The sequence below is a fragment of the Rhipicephalus microplus genome, chromosome 2, assembly GCF_043290135.1.
Source record: "Rhipicephalus microplus isolate Deutch F79 chromosome 2, USDA_Rmic, whole genome shotgun sequence".
Classification (NCBI taxonomy): Eukaryota; Metazoa; Arthropoda; class Arachnida; order Ixodida; family Ixodidae; genus Rhipicephalus; species Rhipicephalus microplus.
The window spans coordinates 270,831,437-270,847,888 of NC_134701.1; the positions used below are offsets into that span (position 1 = coordinate 270,831,437).

The 16,452-nt window shown below is 40.3% G+C and overlaps 1 protein-coding gene across 1 annotated transcript in view; it reads right to left on the bottom strand.

Annotated features, from left to right (window-relative positions):
* The window catches only part of Pgm2a (phosphoglucomutase 2), a 47,638-nt gene that overhangs the window by 12,756 nt on the left and 18,430 nt on the right, over nucleotides 1-16,452 (bottom strand). The window contains exons 6-12 of the mRNA XM_037420978.2: nucleotides 14,145-14,314; nucleotides 11,871-12,060; nucleotides 7,656-7,753; nucleotides 6,240-6,334; nucleotides 2,817-2,899; nucleotides 1,246-1,339; nucleotides 110-239 (exon numbers count right to left, since the gene is read on the bottom strand). Coding sequence (XP_037276875.1) covers nucleotides 110-239; nucleotides 1,246-1,339; nucleotides 2,817-2,899; nucleotides 6,240-6,334; nucleotides 7,656-7,753; nucleotides 11,871-12,060; nucleotides 14,145-14,314 — 860 coding nt within the window. The remainder of the gene's footprint in view (nucleotides 1-109; nucleotides 240-1,245; nucleotides 1,340-2,816; nucleotides 2,900-6,239; nucleotides 6,335-7,655; nucleotides 7,754-11,870; nucleotides 12,061-14,144; nucleotides 14,315-16,452) is intronic.

Consider the following 16,452-nt stretch of genomic DNA (forward strand, 5'->3'; position numbering starts at 1 on the left):
CCTTGCAGCATATGAGCAGCAAGTATTTTTAAGAACGTAACAAAAAGCGCCTTGTTCTTTGCGCATGTTTACTTCAGCGCCCTAATAGTACTACAACACTGCCACTCACGTGTCAAACAAGACATTCAGCTGTTCTGTGAGTGTCAGTTTCTGTGTCTCAAGGTAGGCAGCCATCTGGGCTACGTGCATGGCAGCACTCACACCGTCCTTGTCAATCACCGCTGTACCACACATGTAACCTGCGCCGAATTCAATGTCATTTATCAGAGCACTATCAAGATGAGCTACACTGAAGCGACACTAGAATGAAACAATGAATCTGTTTAGATTGATTAATTATACTTTGATGACTCTAATGATGTTCAAGTCAACATCGTAGTATTATTCATAGAGGAGAAAATAACAGGTCAGAGTTTCTTTCATTATTAAACTTCAAATCAAAATACTTGCATGTCATGGGTTTCAAAGCATATTTTTCTATTTTTCAAACAATGGCTGAACGAAATTCTTTGAAAACTGATATGTTGAGCCTCTGGCCCAGTCAGAGACAATGTACTTCTTTTTTACTAATTAGGAACTATGCAGGCTCTAGAACATGTCGTAAGAATCTATGACTTCACGGTGACTAGTACGAGAATTTAAAGGTGGTGTGCCACCTGCATTTTTTTTTGCATGTTTTCTCACTCACAAAGCATCCTCTCATGGAAAGCATGGTAATTTTAGTATTGTAGAAAAGTAATTTGCGAACATGAGAAAAAATAGTTTTTCTCTTTAGAGTCACTTTAAACACATTGCTCAGCATGACGTGTATGACAACTAGCACAATATGAAAAGCCCACAGCAATCAATTTATTAGAGGGGCATTAAAGGGGAACATTTAAAAAAACGCAAGCTCGAGGCCATTTTTTTTAATTTTTTGCACATAAAATGCAGAAGTTCTTTCTGAAGCAACTGCTAAATCTAATTTGCATCAAACTAAGTATATTAGAGAAAAAAGTGAAATCCTGGTAACTGTGCATTACAACAGTGGTGCAATAAGGAGCATCATCAGAATTGCTATAAGCAGTGTAATCCAATGACGGGTCGATTCCCCAGAAGATAGGAAAACATGCTATGCTTGACAATTTTTACAGTGTAATCAAACTAAATATCGCAAAAATACAAAATCTTTCTTGTATCAAATAGCAGCTCTTCGTGTACTGATGAACTAATATAACTGTTGTAAGTGTTTTCATTTATACATACCGATGGCTTCCTCAAAAGCGAGCAAGACAGTTTTGCCCGCCTTCATCAGTTCACATGTCTTGTTGCCCATCCACTTGAAGCCAGTGAGTGTTTCCTGCGGTAAAGAAAACAGGAGAATGGAGAGGAACTTTTGAGTGGAGCGTCACTGAAGGGGCTCCAGCGGGGGACGACAAACCAGAGAACATTTATTGTGCACTTTTTTAAAAATTGCGGCATATCCAGTAAGTTTGATGGCATTGAGAATTGTGCACTTTTTGAAGACAGTGACAAAGAAGACCTCAATGAGAGAAGCAGCGACGACGACTCGAAATGATCGCAGCATCGGCAAGCATGGGATCTTTATGATGCAACTTGAAACAATGTGCAAAAAATGATGTCAAAGAGAACATTCGCAACAGCACTTGCAACTGTATGTTTCTCGAGTTATTTGCATCATGAACCAACTGTTTTGTTTTATCTTCATGTTCAATAAATGTTTTCTGTTTGGAAGCGCTGTCTTCGCTGTTTCATTCGGCCTACATTCAAGGTATGTTTTTTTTTTTTTTCTGGCTTTAAGCTTGCAGGGGGTCGGCTTAGAATGGAGGTCGTCCTAGATTCGAGTAAATACGGCATTTTCAATGATTCTGATACAATATTAGAAAAAAACGGACATTGACTATATGAATTCACATGCTTGTAGTCTGTACTATGGGCAGAACTTGGAACGAAGGTGTGTTTGGAGGCACACCATCCATTCAGTTTAATTGCAGACTCTTGCAACAATTCAGTTTAATTGCAGACTCTTGCAACAATTCGGTTTAATTGCAGACTCTTGCAACAATACAGAAGGAGGTTGCAACAATACAGAAGCATGGGAAGACGTTGAAAACACCACTATGGAAGCATTATCACAACTGCCTCCTCTTTCATAACTTACTTCATTCATTTACTTCAGGACTGTCGCTGTTTCAGTTTTCCAAGCTCAAGAACATCCTCGACAGTATTTACACTGTTTGTCTGTTGAGACATGTAAACAGTGTGCTTAAGGTAACATGAACTAGAGCTAGGAACACAGAATGAGTTCACCTGGAGTTGCCTGTGAGTGCCTTCATCATGTCTATATACTGCCATCAACAAAAAGAGCAAAGGCCTGAGTAATATACCAGTCTTATCTACAGCCATTTCCCCTAATCTTTAGCTTACCTAATGTGAAGGTTTGCAAAGTAATTAGTATATCAACATTCAAAGGTGAACATTTGGAAAATGAATCAAGCTTACTGCTGTTTACAGGTCCCCCTGCACTTTGAAGGGTGGCTATATTTAGGCTTGAAAATGTGGTATACAGTGACTGCATAACACATTCTAAAGTAATGTTACAATACCAAGTGTTCTGATTAGCTTTTACTATTTTCACATTTGACTTTATCCTGATCATATGTTGCCTATGGTTTGCAAGCATATGCAACATACTTGAGCATACACAACTGTGCCTACAATAATGACACCTGAAATTGATTAGGACACATCAGAGTAAAGAGCGGTTACAAACCTCTTACAGACACAAGAAGCTTGGTAAATTATGTTCTACTTACAACAAATTTGAAGCCTTCCTTCGCAGCTATAGAAGATAGGATCTTTGAGGACACAGTGCTGGAGATCATGTAAACATTTTCCGCTGCAACAGAGTGCGATGACTTGCATGACAATCAAAGCCCAACTGTCCACCTACTTGCTACATTGCGTTGAACTTGACAAGAAATAGAACGGGTAAAACTAATGTTCATAGCACCTGAGCGTAGCAAAATTGAAGGGTTTTCAAGGACTTTCAAGGATCTAATGAATACTTTTCAAGGACCTAAAACACTTGAAACCCGGAAAATGACAACTTTTTACAGCATAAAAATGTGTACTTTATTTCACAGAGGCAAGACCAAGTACATTTGAACAATCATTTTCTAACTAACAAAGACTTAACATTATTCACCAGTTCCATCTTTTTTGTTTATCACAGGCTTCAAAAACCACTTTTATGGCTTGCTTGATAAATTAACACATATTGCACCACCAATTTAAAACATAATGCACACAGACACACACATATAAACCAAAGGCCCTTTCTTTGCAGACAACTAGAGATTGAGTTCATGAAACTTTTCTTTCAACTTCTCATACACTTCTGCAAGTTCCAAAGTTTTTTCTTTTGCTGTTTTTTTTTTCAGACTGTTTTTCAGAAAAGAGATGTCACTTGTAGCTTCTGCTCGTTCAGTGTAGTCAGCGCAAACTGTCAAGTCAGCGACTGTTTCTTTAAGCTTGTGCCTCTTCACTTTGATACTGTAAATTTCTTCCTCAATGTGGCTTCTCTTTGATACCTTTGCCTGCTTGTTCACTTGTTTTTTCATCTCCCCCAAGTAGGCCCGATAGCGGCTGTGTGCAGCCGAGACAGATTTATGCAACTCCTTTGTTATTGCAATGTTCATGACACCACCAGTCTTGCTTACTGCATCACAGATGATTCGCTTTGACACATGTGAGATCTCCTACAGGTTTTCAACAGATATCTGTCAGTTAACGCTAAAACCTCTTTCAACAGAGGCCTGTCCATGGCTGAAGACTAGAAGAAGTCTTGCAACCTTCCACAGGTGCATATACGACCAACTGCTATCAGTCTTTAGCAGCTCAAGATAAAATTCATCCAGACTAGCAGAGTGCTTGTCAACTGTCGCAGGTTACGCTTTTTCTCCGGCAGAAGTTCAACGTCTTCACTAAGCACCGCATCGCACTCATGCTCGTCTAACCGACCAACTGCTATAAGTGCGTATAGGACTTTCCTAAAGCTTGTAAAAGACTCATTAGGCTTTGAGGCCATTTGACGGGGTCGAGCGAAGACAGGCTCATAACTAGCTGATTTGCCAGTGGGCTCTTTGCGAGAGTTTTTCAGTTGTAGCTATAAAGAACAGTTTGCATTCTGTTTAAAAGACAAATACTTCTTTGGCGCTCACCTTTGCAGCCTTGTTTGTCTAGCAGCATGCCCAATGTCCACCTTTTCAGAAGACACGGGGTTATTTGGGTCTGCGAGGTCCATTTTGAGTGCATTTTACGAACCTTGTGAGGAGTTGCCTTACGAGACTATCCAGATCCTTCTTCAGAAAGATCAGCATTTTGTCCAGCTGGTACTCAGTGAGGAATGGCTTTAGAATCATCGCGATGGCAAGTGCGAACTTAAGTTTGGCCAAAAGCAGCAGGTCCTGGATAAAAGTGGATATCTGTGTGAACGACCCACACCTTGGAATGTTCACATCTTTTTGTGTATTCCACGTATTTCTTCATATCATCCCACAGTGCAATGGCACGTTCTATCACAACAACATTCTCAACCCAGCGATGTGGAGCAAAGTTCAGAGGTAATGCCTCTTGGCTTGTGAAAATGGTGAAATTTTCTATTTGTGCTGGCACATCATGAAACATGGCACTGAGGCTTGGCAGAAGACTTTCTAGGCCCCACTTGCTGGCAGCGACACCCGCCCTGTAAGCAATATTTTTATTTATTTATTTATTCAGTATTGCTGGCCTGAATTTCCACACCTTAAGCACGAGTGGAGACTTTAAATTATGAACAATGTGAAGACCGCAGGTGCCCAAGTTCAAACATTAAACTTGATTTTTCAGCAAGTAATCCTGCATTCCCCTGAAACATTTCAGGTTTACATTGGGGTGATCCATCGACATCTGGACAGCTTTCCCCAGTGGCAAATCTGTTAATGTACCCAGAAGTTCCTACTGGAGATCTTCGGCAATCGAATGTCCCATGAAAACCGACATGATGTACCACATCGTTACTAACTCCGGCGTTGCACTCCAGAACCGCAAGTGGATGTCCATCTGCTTCTTCTGTAAGTAGTCATTCAAGGACTTGTCAAAAAGAATAGTGTACCCATCCGACTGCACCACTTTACGTTTCAAGCTGGAGAGAAAAAAATGGCCTTGGATTATGACACACAACATAAGCGGACTTCTTCCCACATGAGAATGCCTTAGCAATGCTGCTATTCAGGAACATTTTCCTGAATAAGTCTCTTTTGTGGAACAATGACTTGTACGAATAGTGGGACATCACCATCTTCAGGTCCACAGTATCTCCGCATTGGTCACACACTCGTGCGCTTGACAGATGCTACTCACATCGCAGGACAATGGAACTGGCTCTACGTGTTGCTCGATTGATGATTTGTGAGGTTTAACATCCCAAAACCACCATATAATTATGAGAGAGACGCCGTATTGAAGGGCTCTGGAAATTTCGACCACCTGGGGTTCTTTAACGTGCACCCAAATCTGAGTACACTGGCCTACAACATTTCCACCTCCATCGAAAATGCAGCCGCGACAGCCAGGATTTGATCCCGCGATTTGCGGGTCAGCAGCCAAGTACCTTGGTCACTAGACCACCGTGGCGGGGCATACGCGTAGCTCAATGACGGTTGGCACCACAAACGCACTCAAGTTACCATGGACTGCAGTCGCTTTCGTGTTCTCAATGTGTTTCACACTCTTCATGTGACTTTTTAGGGCGGCTTTCTCCATTGATGACATGTCAAAGCTCCTCCCAGAAAGCTTAGACTTTGACCGATGTGAGTTTGACGTATCTGTTGCAATCCACTCCCTATAAGCAGCAATGCATAACGAAGACTGCTGAAATTTGCACTTGCCCGGCATAGTTCCACCATAAGTGACGAGACTGCGAAAATGTGCGCACACTTGCACAGACTCCACCAAAAAGCAAGGCTTAGTTCCGTCATAGCTGCTGTAACCACATGAGCACTACAACACTCCGATAAGGCTAGAGAAACGGATTGGAGTGGATAGTTTCTTTAGCTTAAGAGCACATAGTTGCCAGGGGTGCAAAAGAAATCCACTAAATTAAGGATTAACGAACTTCCGTTGATAAAACTCAAGGATTTTTAAGGGTTTCAAGGACCACTACGAATATTAGTTCAGACAGCTGTATATCTGCTTACCAGGAGTGTTGGGGTTCTTTATTCTGTAGCATCGCCACAGCCACCAGCCAAGCAGGCCTCCAATTTCATTGCCTGTGAACACTTTCCACTCCCCACTGCAACACAATGAAAACATCATGTGGTTATCGGAAGAAGAAACCACGAAAAAATGAAGACAGTGAAGGATAACAACCAGACAGCACAAGAGCCAAGTTGCCCAGTAAGCACATTATTGATCACATGGTTGTGCACCACCCATTGAAGTGAACAAATTGTGTTGTTCCACCTGGCATTACTACACAGCACACTGGCTGCACTTAAGAAAAAATAAAAAAATTCGCACCAAAAGACAGATTATATAAAATATGCACAAATAAACGTAACATGAGCACCTCATTACTGTAATTTTGCAAAGTCAGAGAAAAAAAAAGCATGTTATTCCATTTTCTTGCCAAAAGACATGTCATTTACGCTGTACTGAACACGCTCTTAAAACCCAATGTTTGAAAATGTGTAAGTTTGTTCTTATTAAAATGAGCAACATGTTATTTTTGAAATATGATAATGCAGTCCTCTGAGTACAATTAATAAAATTTTAAGCAGAATTGAGAAAAAACATCACAACACAAACACTTTTGTGTATTTTGTCATTGACTGTCTGAGCTTGCAAACTTCATAAGACGAGAGACAACAAAATGCTGTTTTGTTGTCTTCTTCTCTTCTCATGTGTTCGTGTTCGAATACGTTGCCTTCTTTTATGACTGAGAGCAAACCACTCGTGTCCGTGCATGCAACAATCACATCGGAAGCAAGAACACAGCTCCTAGTTTTTGCAGCCAAATATGCTGAAAGTCAGTCATGTCTCTAGAAACCATCTAATTTCGTAATACAAGGGATATGTACCCATATTTACCCATAGTACTGTACCCATATTACTCATACCGTGTTTAATAATGCTTATACACATGTTATTTCCAACTGTTGTATAATGAAAATATGTAAACCCACGCCTTATGTGACGCCCATGTTGGGCTTTCAAGGTAATAAAATGAAATGAAATGAAGTGAAATGACATGCATGACCCATAAGTACTGTACCGTAACAGCAGCCATATCATTATGCCTCACGTGACCACGTGTTAGTTCCATCTGTAAGAACGCACAGCAAAATCTGAAAGAACTATTTTTGCTATTACAACAGATCATGTAAAGATGTGAAATCTGGGCATGTGAACTGCAGATAGATCTTTGTTGCTGATGACGTGCGGGCAGCTCTGAGGGCCTCTGAATTTGCGATATACATTATCACTTGCTGGTCCAGTGAAGCCCTCAACAGAGGATCCCCCCCCATTAGAATTAAATTATTTCATTTAAGCTCTTTATGTTTTGTTCCAAGTGCAAGTTTGCTGCATCAGACTAGAGGTGAAACAAAACTCACCTGGACTGTTTTTCTGCAACTGCTAGCCTGTCTGCATCGGGGTCATTGGCCAAGATCACCCGGCTGTTTGCTTTTTCAGCAGTAAGAAAAGAAAGATCCTAAAGCAGAAAGAAACAGCGAAAGAAAAAAATATAAGCAACTGACAACGCTCCTGCAGCTTTAGTTGAATGTTAGGTAACAAAGAACGCCTCAAACATCTTTTTTTTTTAACACAATTACGGAAAACGAGGCGACAGCAGAGATCAGAAATGGTTTAAATAATTAAAGAATTCCACGAGAAGCCAAAATGATGATTAGTAAGGTTTTGTAGAGCAAGGGCCATGGGCGACTAAACAGCGCCATGTCTCTTATGTGGTGGTGTCGATGCTCAATGTTTACAATGACAGGGTGTGTTGCGGCTGTATAGAGGCCCAAAATCATGAGCTACAAACAAGCGTAAAAACTGTCTATAAAATATAAAATTATAAGACTGATGCCTAAGGTGATCTATAAGTGTGCAATGAATCGCAAGTGACTATGATATGCACAACTGAGTGTTGGCAAAGCACGTATGCCTCCTCAAGGCCTTTGAGGCCTAAAAGGGAGGAGCCAGGTGCTTTCTGCAAAATAGTAGTAGTTACTGCAGCAAGAACCTCTTTTTGGAGGTCATGCTACAAATAGTCTGGGTATAGGACATGGAAGCTATGGACTCCTTTTAAAAATGCAAGCAATTAAAAGGCAGTTCCCTGCCTATGAGCATCGATGGGTGAAGCGGTGTTCGTTCTTGGTAGATTAATAAGAAATGCTTTTTTTCCGACGGGGTATAATGCAGTACATTGGATGACAATGTGGAGTACAGAGACTGGTTCACCACATCTGTCACACATGGATGAATCATCACCGGACAGAAAGAATGAGTGCGCACTGTAAGTGCGTCGATTCTCAGCCTTGCGAGTGTAACTTCTGTGCGGCATGATTTTTGTACTGGAGGCCAGTTATTAAGGTGCTGCTTGACAACGTGTAGTTTATTCTGTGTGTGTACATATATCCCATGTGCTCTGCCGATGTGCTCCGAGATTTTTTTAAAGAAAATTTTTAGGTCAAGTGCAGAGATAACTATTAACGTATTGCCGATGCTTTCGTTGGCGGTTGCAGCTAACTGGTCCGCCAAGACGTTTTCTTATATCTCGCGGTGTTCTGGAACCCAGCATACAACAACATGCTGTTTGAGTGCGTACGCTGCGCATACGTCTGAGTGAAGGGAGACAAGGATGTGGTTTTTGCAACTTTTCAGAGTTTTCAGGGTTTTTCCTATGCTTAGGGAATATGTGTATATTATAGCACTTTGTAGTTTTGTTTGTTCAATGTGTTTCACGGCCGTAAGCACCAGATGAGCTTCTACTGTAAAAATGCTTGTGTTAAAACGGAAGGGTAGCAGCATCTGTAAAAGATAGGCTGACCGCTGCATAGGAGACACAGAGGTGTGAATCTTTGTTGCATCCGTAAAGAATTCGGGGTATGAATATTTATGCTGCAGCTTGAGGAAGTGTGTTTGAATGTGTGCAATGGGTGCATGCTTAGTAACTTCTGCAAATGACGTATTCTACGTGAGAAGCGAAAAGATGGGGGCAAAGTTTGAAAGCTGCTAGCTGTGTGAATATCGTACAGTTAAAAGGGGCAAGCCATACATCTAATGGAAGATGTTAGAAAGATTTTTGTACTTTGAAAACAATTCCTTTCAATCAGCTCAAACACAAGTTCTACTAAATGTGTACTCTACATGCACCCTAAAAGCTTCTGCGCAAATGGCATTTGCAGAGCCGTAAAGGCCAAATGACCCCTTCAATAAAAGCCTCTACAGTGGAATCTCGTTGACACAATTCTGCATAATGTTTTTTTGATTAACATGTTTTTCTACTTACGTGTTGCCGAAATGCCTTGCAAATAATGCATTTTCATGCGTTTCATAAAATTTCATTTTAGGCCACAGTTTCGTAATACAACTGTTCAAGTGGATCTTGACCGATATACTACATAGACAGCCTACGTTTACTCTTCAGTACACTAGCTTAAACCGCTGTTCAACAAGCCACAACCTGAACATTGCAGAACCACTGATGCCACAAAACCATTATTTTGCAAGAAAACTCCTACTGAACTCTGTAAAAAAGCTGGACTGGATAGTCCTGAACTTAGGACGAGGATTGAGCGTCTGAAATTCCTCTTCCAGTTAATTCATAATCATTTTAAACTAAACTATTCAGATTACTTCCAGGTCAACACACAAGAACACTCCAGACATCGCCATAATATGTATATACCACCCCTAGTCCCACGTAACGATTGCTTTAAGTTCAGTTACTTTCCACGTGCTATTGAAGATTGGAATATGCTGCCAGAGTCTATAATTGGTTGTTCCTCGCTTACATCATTTGAACAGAATCTAAAACGTTTATTTTCCGAATAACAGTGACATATGTTTTTTTTTTTCTTGGCGTGTGTGTGTACTTTTTGTTGGTTGCATGATTCTGCAGTAGTTGTCTTTCAAATCTTCAGCGCGGTGCAAAAGTGCCGCCTCAAATGCGTCATGTGCTGTTCTGCGCGTATGTATTGTATCGCATGTGTGTTCCATTTATGTATGTTATGTATAACTTCGAGTTGCTAGTCACAATAATACCGAGAAATTATCTCGAGATCTGTACGGTACTTCTTTTTTGCAAATAATTGTTTGTACTTCCACCCTGTAACGGCCCACTTCTGGGCTAACAGTATAAATAAATGAAATGAAATGAAATGAAAAATAACAGTATCTGGCCTGGCCTGCTGCGTCCAATGATGATGGCGATGCCCTAAGACAAGAGCTTCAGAATACTTTTCAGAAGTTACTACTAGACTTTGAACAGAGAAAAATGCAGTGCACAGCAACCAGCTACTCCAATGTGGCTTAACCCTTTGTAGTATCACCTATATTTTTGTACTGATGATATAACAACAGACTGTGGTATAGTCATATATACTACAAAGAAATAGTTTGAGATAAATTTCATCAAAATCAGGCAAGTAGTTTACAGAAAAAAAAACTCGCGAAGGAATTTTTAAAAAAGTGGGAAAACAATGTCCCACTGTCTCATGAAGGCACTGCCCAGCGATTGCATCAACAAGTATTTGGGATGAAACGGCCAAAGCAAATGGCACTGCTGAGTTTCACTTTTCAAGTTATGAAGATGAAAGTTGTGTGGACCTCAATTTAGCAGGAGAACACTACCTGCAGTTGCACTTCTTGCGAGCCTTCACAGCATTGTCTGTTCTTGTAAAGCTTACTTCACTGCAAGCAAAAAAACGTTTTTTTTATTTTTTCATTTTGCCGTCCTTGCTTTTCCTGGGAAAATTAATGAGTACAGCTGTTGTCCCTGAACATAAGCAAACTCTTCAAAAGGTATGCAATATCAAGAAAAATAGTTCCGTGCATCCATATCCACAACTGCGCTAATGGCCGAGCGGTGCAATTTGGCACGGGATCGTTCTGATACATTTAACGGCCAAGTTATAGCGCAAATTCACAAAAAACATTTGATGACGGGCAGCTAAAGTAACCTCTTTGAAAAACAAGAAAAAGGAGAAATTCTCAAAAATTTTGATTGGCAAGATCTGTCAATATAAAAAAAAATTCAGAAGCTATCATAAAAAAATTACCGAAATTCAACACCATTGTAACACTACAACGGCATTTCGAAAGCATAGCAAAAAAAACTTTTCTTGATGTTATGAAGAATTAGGTAAGATACGAGTGACTTAGCATTGCGCTGAACATAATGGGGGATGTGGGAGAAAATTTTTCCTGCAGATGAAAAAGTGGGATGTATATGTTTCACTGTCGCACAAAGAGTTAATAAAAGTGAGCTGCTGATGCAGTATGCATATTTAGCCCTTTTTTTTTATACCTTCTTTGGCTCATGCGATTTACACATAATACATTTCATTTCCTGCTTCCTGTGAAAAACATGAATAAGATTCCACTGTAGTGCTGCCATTGAAAATTTAACTAAGGCCAATTGCGTCTATCGGTTCACTGTTTTTGATATACCTATGTTTAATAATTAATACCGGGTACAAACATGATCAGTCAAAGGGCAAGGTTAGTTCTAGGCTTCAACAACACCGTTCTCTATGTTCATTGGTTTGTAAGGATAAAACTAACCCTATCCCACTGTTCTTTATTCTTCTGTCAATAATTACCAAGGAGCTCTTTCCTTCTTCAGGGTTTGGGAACTTGACTGTGGGAAATTCAGGGTCAGGGTCCATTTGTTCCTTGACTGAAACGTAGTGCTTGAAACCGCATGCTTCAAATGCTTTAACCATGTATGGGTGACCCACACCATGCATTGATGTAAACGTGAAGGTCAGGCCACAGTTCTCGTTTAGGGACCTGTGGAAAGAACAAAACCGACACATAGCAGTCTGTCATGCAGTCGCAGATTTCGTAGGGAGTACTGTCTATTAGGATTGGCTATGTGACATGCATGTTGTTTTGCCTTCTGAAAAGCGAGAAACAGCTAGCAAATAGTCCAGGATGTGCCATTAACAATGATTTCAATTAAAGATTTTCGGTGTTATAACCACAATACAACACCGAGGCTCATCATAGAGCACAACTCCATATCAATCGCCAACCAAGTGCATTCTGAATCATGCATCACCATCATAATCATCATCAGCCTAACTACGCCTACTGCGGGGCAAAGGCCTCTCCTATGATCTACAAATCAACCCAGTCTTGTGCTTTCGCCGTGGTATGCGTGCGAACATTTTAATCTCGTCGGCCCACTTATCTTTCTGGATCCCCTTCGTGCATTTGCCTTCTCTGGGAATCCAGTCAGTTACCCTTAATGACAAGCCGTTATCCTGCCTACGTGCTACGTGCACAACGCATGTTCATTGCTTCTTCTCGATTTCAAATATGATATCCTTAACCTAGGTTTGTTCCCTGACCCACTCTGCTTTCTTCTTGTCTCATAAGGTTACCTATCATTTTCTTTTCTATCGCCCGCTGTGTTGTCCTCAACTAAAGTTGAACCCTCTTTGTAAGCTTCCATGTTTCTGCTCCATACGTAAGTACTGGCAAGATGCAGCTGTCATATACCTTCCTCTTGAGGATTAGTGGCAGATCACTATTCATGATTTGAGAATGCTTGCCGAATGTGATCATTCACATCATGCACCGAAACCTAGCTATATACAAAAGCATATTTGCATTTTGCACTTGTCAAAAGCGTGGCCATTGTGGCCAGAATCAAACAAGTGACCTCAAGCTCAACAGTGCAGTGCTTTAGCCACCAAGCTACTCCAGCATGTGCAATGTACTGAGGTACATACACGTAGAAACTGTATAAAAATTCAACAACTGTACAATTCAGAGCAAGCACCCACTTCAATTTTATGACTAATTTCATTTTTCCACACCATTCTGAAAAAGTGTTCCCCTCCTGCTCCTCGCAGGGTTCTTGGGACAATGGCCTGCACCTAAAATCTGTCATTTAAAAAAATTCCTATGCGCAATGATTGTTTCCCGAATGCAGTATAAGGCTCCCATGACAAACTTTAAGGTCTTTGAGCAAAAGCATGACTTTCAAGATCCAAATTGCAAGATGGTAGCTATAACAAGATGCCTGCAAAAGTAAGGCTTCCGGGATCTGTTTCTATGTATTCCTTAAAGCCGTTGCATTGTGGCTCATAATGGAAGATACTTCCACGCCTTGCTTCCCGCAGTCTTATTGCGGCTTCTTCGTGTTTGTGAGCTATCATAATGCACTGATCAATTGATATGCGGGGTTTAACATCCCAAAACCACCATATGATTTTGAGAGACACTGTAGTGGAGGACTCCGTAAATTTTGACTACCTAGGGTTCTTTAACGTGTACCCAAATCTGAGCACAGGGGCCTACAGCATTTTCACCTCCATCAAAAATGCAGCCGCCACAGCAGGGATTCGATACCGCGATGTGCGGGTCAGCAGCCGAGCACCTTAGCCACTAAACCATCGCGGCAGGGCATCATAACGCGCTGTGCCACTAACGAGAGTGAGAAGACATCCAAGAAAGTTAATATGCTCTACGTTTTTTTTTTTTCTATCGGAAAAAGTTTGCCGCGGTCGTCTTAAATTTCGGTGTTGTTCCAAGAAATTGTTCCCTTTACACTTTGATGATAATATTTACTTGTTGAAGTAAAGGTGTTCACTTGGAATTTTATGATAACGAGATGGTATCTCCTCCACAAGTGGCTTTGCTCACTGTTATCGTTGTGCGATTAGTCCTGCTACTCTTCCTGTGTCCACAAGTTTGTTTAATAGGAGTTAAATTCTTGAATCAGATTTCTGATCGTCTCTAGTTCATCACTGACCCTGCAGTGGAACTATATTTAAGGATAATACAATTCAAATTACACTTAGTAACTAAATTTACAACTGTGCAGAGAAGGTGAAAGTGCAGGTGAAATAAAAGGAGTGCCTTACCTGTCATAAATGTTAGACGCTATGATGTCAAAGTACTTCTTGCTGGCTTCTTCCAATGGGTCTGTACACAGCGGGTTTGTCTTAATTTGATCAATGTCCCAAGCTTTTGGCCAGGGTTCCAGGTTCTTTTCGATACTGGCCTGAATTCCACTGTCATGGGGTGCGATTACCTGAAAGGTTTCAATGATTCAAGGTTCAAGAAGAATGAGTTGTATTAACAGTAGTACAAGCAGAGAAAAACAGAAGACAATAGAAATAACATGAAGACAGTTCCAGGGGAGACACTACTAAAAAAAATTCAACTTTTTTTCAAAATAACATATTTTTGTTTTTACTTGTTTTCGCAGGTTTCGCAAGTCTACTTTCACAAAAAAAAAAAATCTAGGTTGTAGTTGATCTTGAAGTAGGTTAAAATCGCCTTTGAAGAGCCACAGTGGCTTTTAAAAACTAAAAAGGGCTCATTGTCTAGAGTCTCCTGGATATTGTCACCTGACTGTTTGCCATTGCATTTCACATGAGCAGTTCACCAAAGCTTTATGTTCAAAATACCCATGATTCCCAAGCTCTCATAATGAAAAAAAAATTTTAAAGGCACATTTCTGTCGCACAGATGAGCTTTAGTTTCTACGTTTCAAGCGTGTTATTCACCAGATGAAATTTCGGGCACTTTCTTGAGTTTGCACATCATGTTTTTGGTACTTCTGATAAGCAAATCAGGCTAAAATTTTTTCCACATATTCGTTAACATGCGAGGAGTGCAATTAACTCCTTTAAAGCATAACATTTCTTCTATAAATATCATTATTTAGAGTAAGGATTGGAGGAAACACAGTGCAAAAGAAGAGGATAAAAAAGGGCAATGCACACACAGTGCTTTGTGTGCACCATCCTTTCTTGTCCCCATCTTTTTTTGTGCTATGTTCCCTCCAATGTTTAACCAACACGCCAATATTTTGACACTAAAGCAAGCAAGTAGTATGGGATGAGCATTTTAAGACTTCTCACATAAAAATTTTTTTCTTTAATTTAAATGTTTTATACACACTTTCTTGATGATTATTTACACTGTACAGTTCCAGGGGAGAAAAATGAGCCATTAAAGGCTTATAATTATAAAATATTAGTGATAGAAAAAGCATGTCTAAAGAAAAGTTATATTTTACACATTTTCGTGATATAAAACATTAAAAAAAAACAACTCACTATAAAACTGACTACATATTCAAATCAGTATAAAAACTTATCTTAACAGTAGGCTTTGGTGAATGTTTGAATATTCAAATGAATATTACTTCATTCAAATCGGCTTTAATTCAAATTTATATTATTGAAAATTTCAAAGTATTCGGAATGAACGAAGAGGTGTATATTAGTCCACATGTTTTCCTTGTAAAGGTGGTTTCACTGGATGGGAGAGGTGGTAAGCCACAAAAGCGCCTATCCAAATGAAAATTTGTTGATATGTGGGGTTTAACGTCCCAAAACCACCATATGATTATGAGAGACGCCGTAGCGGAGGGCTCCGGAAATGTCGACCACCTGGGGTTCTTTAACGTGCACCCAAATCTGAGCACACGGGCCTAAAGCATTTTCACTTCCATCGAAAATGCAGCCGCCGCAGCCGGGATTCGATCCCGCGACCGGCGGGTCAGCAGCCAAGTACCTTAGCCACTAGACCACTGCGGCGGGGCAAATGTAAATTTGTTGCATGTAACCCCCTGTAAAAGTGGTTTCACTGCAGTAAGGCCTTCTAAACCATGAAAACATCTATCCAGGAAAACAAGCACTACCGCAAAGCCCCAGTTCAAGGTTAAATGAATGTACTACCCTCACATCGATTCATAATTTTTAAAGTTCAAAAGCTTATTATATCAGCTAATATGCTTTAAGTATAGAAAAACTTTAAAACAAAACATATTTTACAGGTTGTTTGGGACGTATAGCCCCAGAAATTGCTATTATTTTATTTTACCAGTTGCACTTTCGTCTTACCAAACGTCAAATAGAATGACATTTGCACAGGCCTTGTTCCAATTTTTGAATATATTCTGTAGGTTAGCTGGATCGTGACAAATGTGCCCCTTTCTCTGTATAATATGCAATGCGAGAGACAAGAAGAGAGCAGAGTGGGTCAGGGAACAAACTGGGGTAAAAGATATCATAGTAGAAAACAAGAAGAAATGTACATGGGCCAGACGTGTAGCACATAGGCAGGATAACCGCTCGCCATTAAGGATAACTGACTGGATTCCCAAGAGAAGGCAAGCGGGTTAGGGGTAGACAGAAAATTAGGTGGGCAGATGAGATT